At 32.9% G+C, this 6362-nt stretch overlaps 1 protein-coding gene across 1 annotated transcript; it reads right to left on the bottom strand.

The window, feature by feature from the left end:
• Positions 1-2332: 2332 nt before the first annotated feature.
• LOC118755127 (circadian clock-controlled protein daywake-like) lies at positions 2333-5543 on the bottom strand. Its single transcript, XM_036489974.1, has 4 exons — positions 5274-5543; positions 3039-3273; positions 2685-2933; positions 2333-2563 (listed from the first exon to the last, which is right to left on the bottom strand). The coding sequence occupies exons 1-4, from the start codon at positions 5368-5370 to the stop codon at positions 2362-2364; spliced, it is 783 nt and encodes a 260-aa protein (XP_036345867.1). The 5' UTR covers positions 5371-5543; the 3' UTR covers positions 2333-2361.
• Positions 5544-6362: the final 819 nt, after the last annotated feature.

Here is a 6362-nt window from a genome sequence, read left to right as displayed (position 1 = left end):
GTAATGAAAATCGCTGTGCTTAACTAGCGTATTATAATTACAAATGTAGGTGGGAGAGTGTGAGAGTGTGTGGCTGGAAGCGTGCGAATTGCAAGTTTGCATTATGCAAATGTTCTTCAGTATGTAAGAGAATGCAATTAAAATAATAGGAATGATTGAAATTTTTAGCCTTTCGAGTTAAAATTATTCGATAGGAATGATTGAAATTTTCGAAACATATTCGATTTTAGACATCTTTCAATATGAAACAATAAGAAGTGACTGAAATTTTACAACTATTCTATAGAGACGCTTGGAATGTTCGAAACTTATTGAGTTTTACATACAAATTTCGAACAAGCGTACGTTAGAGAACTTTTTTAAAAGGGAATGGCTGGTATTTTCGAAACACGTCAAAATTTGTGCTTCCTAAAATAATGTACTGTTGTGCTAGTAAGAGTAGATTTCAGTTTTTATACAAATTGTTATTTAAGTTTTTACAAAATTTTTTAATTAAAAAATTTTGTTTCCACACATTTTTTAATAAGAAATTACTAGAATTTTCAAAATTCTTCGACATTAACGCTTGGAATTTTCGAACAAGTGCTATTTAAATAACTTTTTTTATAAGGAATGTCTGGAATTTTGGAAACACGTTAAATTTTTTCTCCTTGAAAGTAATTTGACATTGTCTTGGTAAGCGTCTTTTCAGTTTTTTACAAGGAATGTTTGCAATTTTAGAAACACGTTAAATTTTGTGTTTCTTCTTACAAGTAATTTAATATTGTGCTAGTAAGAGTGATTTAACATTTTTTTTGCAAGGAATGTTTTGGAACTCTCGAAACACGACTAAAAAAGATAAACATGAATAATTTTAAATGCTAATTTTTGAATTAAAAAATTAAGTTTCTACACATGATAGTACCACTAGTAGAATCTCTAAATAGTGTTAAGTATTCTATGGTGGAACAAATGGAATATTCGAAACATAATTTTTTCCGTATGGAAATACATACTTATGAGCCCAACATTATTCTTACTTTAAAATGTTGGAAAAATGCTTTCGGAAGCGAAGATCCCAGTTTCTCTTTATTCCTAGTGGGTAAGATCTTTCCTTTCCCAAAACCCTTTCCAGCGAAATTCTGCAGAACTCCTCTAGCCGCCTGTTCTATGATTAGGTTATGCGTATCTATGTCGTACAATCCCTTCTGCGCTATCGTCGGATATATGTAAACTGAAAGAAGTGTGCCTCACCAAATGCTCTAACAGTGCTTCTCGTTTTTACTAAATTACCATCAGCTACACAAAAAATTTGAAGTAACAAAGGGATCAAATGAGCCGCATAATTGAATTTTGAAATTTTGAAATCGAAAAGTGCACAAACAGTGGAATTTCCATAGACAACAAGTTCATTCAGGTAAATTTAGTGGCATAAGTTATAACAAATAGCATCCACAAGTGTACTAAAGCAATAACAGTTTTTAAACAAATAAATCGCTTACCAAAAAGGCAAAGTATAACAATCAAAGTTCAACTAATAGCAATTGCATAAATCTTTAAAAGCCGTAACAATTCTAAGTGATTTTGTTGCTTAGAAGCGCTGCTAAATACATAAATAAATAAATATGTATGTACATAAGTGGAAAAACCTGTGTAGATGTGCGATAACGTAAGTATATCTGTACTAAAATCGAAGCACGTAAATTGGAAAAGTGAAAATATTTATTTCGTGTGTCTTTAGTGTGCCTAAATACGCACGTAACAGCATTTATTTACGCATATTGTGGCTCTTCATGTGATTTTATTATCTCACGGGAACGTGCAACTGCCTTCACAGCATCATAATCCTTAAAAAATTTAAGGTTTGGGGGATAACTTGAACGGAATTTGTTTCCGATTCATAATATATGTATTCATATTCCTATCCATACTAATCATACTTACTTATTTTTATTAATTTTTTTATCGACTACGACGCCTGTATGGGCTTCACTGTGTCTGGCAAGAAGTCACCAAAAGTTGCTTCCTATAGGAAACCCAGGCTTAGACTTGATTTTCTTAGGAAACTTTTAAGGAAATAATCAAACTAAGTAGTAAAATGTGCAAAATTTGCAGAGTGGTGGGCAGAGTACACGGGCTTTCTTAAGATCCAAAAATCTATATACATGCTATATACATATATCAAAAGAAAATTCCTTGTGGCAGGAGTTCTCTAGTGATCTGTTTCCTCTCCAAATATCCCTAAGCAAATAGTTAACGGTATCGTCTGCTTCGTAGAACGTTTAAAGTCCCTATGCAACAGTTCCTTCTTAACACACACCTACTTAAGCGAATAAAAAAAAAAAAAAATTTGTTAAAATTTTTTTTTCATCTAGCACCAATTTATTCTGGCAAAAAGTAGTCTTCGTAGGGTATATCCTTAAATAATTTCGGTAACAGCTCTTCAAATTTGTGCGCCAAAGCTTCATTGATACGCGGCGTAAGCTCATCGCTGAGTACGCGCCAATTTTCATTCATAACTTTTAGAATGCTGTCCGCGAGCGTTTTGTCGCCATTGAAGAGGTTTGTCATATCGGTGATGACACTGAAAGAGAGGAAAGTGGAGAACGTGAGAGAATTTTTATACTCCCAAGGAAATTGCTTATTATCTAGTAATTCTAGTTAGCGAACAAAAATTTATCTACAAATTATTTGCTTCAACTCACTTGTCTAGTTTAGATTCGAGTTTGATATTATCAACTATTAAATAAGTTTTGCCATTACGCTGCTCCGGCTTCATTGTGGTCACAATGCGTGACTTTACATTATCCAGCACCATGGTTAATAGACCCTCGCCTTTAATAGGCAACACCAATATATTGCCATTGACTTTGTATTTCGCTTTAATGGTCATGCGTGGATTAATATTTTGTGAGACGAGTTTCATTGGCTTGCTAAGGTCCTTCGAGAAGCCCCTTCAAGAAATTAAATTTTAAGTACATACATGTGATTTACAAATTTAATTCACTAAATCTTAAATTTAATAAGTAAACACTGGCATATTTCACTCAAAAACTTACTTGATCGATAATAGTTTTGCTTTCGTGTAGTTGTAGAATTCTACATCGCTCATCACTAAGTCGACTTTTAGTGCACTATTCTTATCGCCCAACATTTCGATTTTTTCCACCTTAAGCGGCTCTAGACTGGGTATATCCTTCTCCGGTATACCTGTAGCAGCTTTCTTCAGCAATTTGTGTGCCTGTTCGATTAGGCATTTTTCGTCGCCGAAGTGACATTTTGTTATGGGAGCGGCTGTGTAAAAGAATAGAATAATATTACAGGTGACATAACTAAAAGTTAATTTGATTTGTATGGGGCATAACTATGTATATTGAAACGGGAATCTTTAAACTGCACTAAATGAGGACGAGGAATGAAAGAAAGATTGAGTCTTTCGACTTGACTGGTAGATGGTGTTTGGCCACGCTTCTCCTGTAATTTATGGCGTGCGTCTTAATGTAGTAACAAAAATTGAGGGATCTCTGGAGTTTTAGGCCGCCTACGAATGGTAAATGGATTTTAACCAGGGACGGTAATCATTATGAGTCAAATAATTTAAATCAGCATTTTATCATTATTTTATGATTTATATTTTTTCGCTCAAAAATAATAATAATTATTGATTTTTATTTTTTTTTGCTCAATGGAAGTGATTATTTTGTGATTTTTATTTTTTCGCTCTGAGAAAATAATTATGATTGAGTTTTATTTTTCCACTTAAAAATAATAATTATTTATAAAATTGAAAATGCTATACAGACGCAACTTAATGAAATTTTGACCTGAAAATTTTTGAGACGTATTTATTTTATTATGTATGTATTTAGCTACCTCCGAAAAGGATACAACAGAAATTACGCTGGTATAGCTTTTAAGTTTTTTGAATGATCATTATTCTTAAGTAAAACCAATAAAACTCAATAATAATTATTAATTAAAATAATCATTATTTGTGATCGAAAAAAAAAAATAAAAATCACGTAATAATAATTATCTTTGAGCGAAAAATTAAAACTCCAATATTAATTATTACTTTTAATCTTTATTGGTTAAACTCGAAAAATAAAAATCATTGTAAATTACAGTGGGATGTACGAACACAAATACACGAGTGTAGTTAAAATTGTTTTACGACGATTACGACTTGTTGATTTTTTTGGTTAAAATTTAAAAATATAATGACTATTTTTTTGTCCCTGATTTTAAGGGAAGCTTTTTTAAACCTCTCTGAAGTTGGCAGCATAAAATTTTTTCCCAAAGTAAAAATTCCTATCAGATAGTTTGCTGTTATTTATCCGTGAAAATAATAATTTTGCCCCGGCCATATTTTAAAAAATATCGCGTGCTCTGCTAACTTCCACGGAATATTTTTTTAAATATTTCTGCGGCAAAATTAATCTTTTCACGGATAATTTATGGATAATTAACGGCAAGATATCCGATAGGAATTTTTACTTTGGGTAAAAGTTGTCCTGCCAACTTCAGAGAGCTATTTTTTGCCTACACACAATGCTATGCAAGCTATTTCCATATGGCTGCTGCCATGGGTTTCACATTGTTTTATCTGCTTGAATCTTAGCCACCTTTCAGATGCCTCAAAACGTATCTCTACGAGCAGACAAAATTAATCTAAACTTACAAAAAATCACATACGATATTCACGCAGTGACCGTCACCACCTTCATGAATTATCGCTTCCTGATTGTGTTGTATTTGCAGTCCGTTTATCAGTTTTAGTAGCCGAAGACGTAAAATTTCTTCGTTAAACACGAGTTCATTCTGACATAGGACTATCAACATTGTTAGATAGGGATCTACACTTTCATAAAGAAAAAAATAATAAACATTGAATAATCGAGTGTTAAAATGTCTCTGCCTTATTTATATTTTCGCCACTGTATGTAGGTTGGTGTCTCGTCGGATTGTACAAAAAGTTCGTGGTTAACTTAATTTCGTTCCTTTCGGCGCTCTTTACAATGCTTTTGATTTTCTAGTACACGTTTGTTGTATTCTGTTTAGCGGACGGTACAAAGCAAGTCGCTTCAGGACGTTTCCGTTCATGGAAAACACTTCAGCTAGAAATGGTAGAAAACTTCTAGTCTAGGGCTACAAAGGGTTAATATTTATTTCGTTTTTTTTTGTTTGCATTAAAAGCGGCATTTTAATATGCACATTTTGGTACGAAATTTCCAAAAATTTCAATAAAAAAATATCAAAAAAACTCACAAAATACCCAAAACCGCGTGACTTACGAAAATCGACCGCAAAAACTTGCCACTGTAAACTAAGCGCCACAAGCGTCAACAACACCAACTTGTGGTTTGCACCAACACCGCAGTTTGAAGGCATTTTTTTTTTTCGCTGTCAAATACAAATTAACTTAACGCCGCTAGTTAAAGTATTCTTACCGATGTCGCGCCGGCTACTGGTTAGCTATCGCTCGGTGAGTTTCAATTTATAACTTAATGAATTGAACTTTGAATTTTCATGAATAATATTAAGTATGTAATACGAAAACAGTAAAAAGTGTTGACAAAGTAGTCGATAGAACGCGGCGGCGATTGCATCTCAAATGAAGGAATAACTAATTCAAGTGCAAGTATTTGCTAAAAATTTGTATAATTGCAAACAAATATCTAGTTTTTCAAACGGAAGTTTACTTTTGCCGCTGGCTTGTGCAGTGAGACTGAAAGCGCAAACCAGTTTAGCAGCAAAGGTAAACATGTGAATTATTGCAAAAAAAAAAAAAAAAAAAAAAATTAATTGCTTCATACATATTGAAATCATTTCACTTACCTAGTTTACAATCTAGTATTGATGATTTATCATTTAAGCAGCTGTCTGCCACAAAAATTGTGCAATACTTTCCGCTTAATGCGCTAACACCGGCTAAGTGTCGACAGCTGGTTACGGGTTTAGGGCGCTCTCTTAGACTAAGGCTGCATTTCACCAAATTCATATATGTGGAAATCAAACTTAATTTAAATTTTTATTTAATTCTCACTTAAATTTTTTTTTAAGTTTCAATGAGCTCTTTATTTAAGTGAGTCAAAATATGGCAGCAACGTGCTAAAGTAGTAGTAGAAGCAGTGCTGGTATACAAGTAATAGCTGATATACAAAATTGTGGTGTGTGTATATTAGCGTGTGCCGAAAATCCGCTTTTTCTTAGAATTTTGATTGCTATTTAGCAAAAATATGGCTCATTATGCTCTAAAAACAATCTGTGTGACAATTTTTGGTCAACATCTTAGGCTCGCCAAAGTCCATCAAAGTTCAAGTGTTCCAAAAATTTTTTCTTAGTCTACTTCGGTGTTTTACAAAAATTTCCATATCCCAAAT

The sequence above is a fragment of the Rhagoletis pomonella genome, unplaced genomic scaffold (genome assembly GCF_013731165.1).
Source record: "Rhagoletis pomonella isolate Grant_MI unplaced genomic scaffold, Rhpom_1.0 Rhpom_scaffold_05393, whole genome shotgun sequence".
In the NCBI taxonomy this organism is placed as follows: domain Eukaryota; kingdom Metazoa; phylum Arthropoda; class Insecta; order Diptera; family Tephritidae; genus Rhagoletis; species Rhagoletis pomonella.
This window is presented reverse-complemented; position numbering and strand designations above follow the sequence as displayed.

What these genes read in the sequence shown, in the direction of transcription:
- LOC118755127 (XM_036489974.1), bottom strand. Translation starts at nt 5,370, where the DNA reads ATGCCTTCAAACTGCGGTGTTGGTGCAAACCACAAGTTGGTGTTGTTG. An exon ending in GCAAAACTATTATCGATCAA is followed by an intron (nt 2,934 to 3,038) that starts GTAAGTTTTTGA and finishes AATTTCTTGAAG; the next exon opens with GGGCTTCTCGAAGGACCTTA. An exon ending in CTCGAATCTAAACTAGACAA is followed by an intron (nt 2,564 to 2,684) that starts GTGAGTTGAAGC and finishes CCTCTCTTTCAG; the next exon opens with TGTCATCACCGATATGACAA.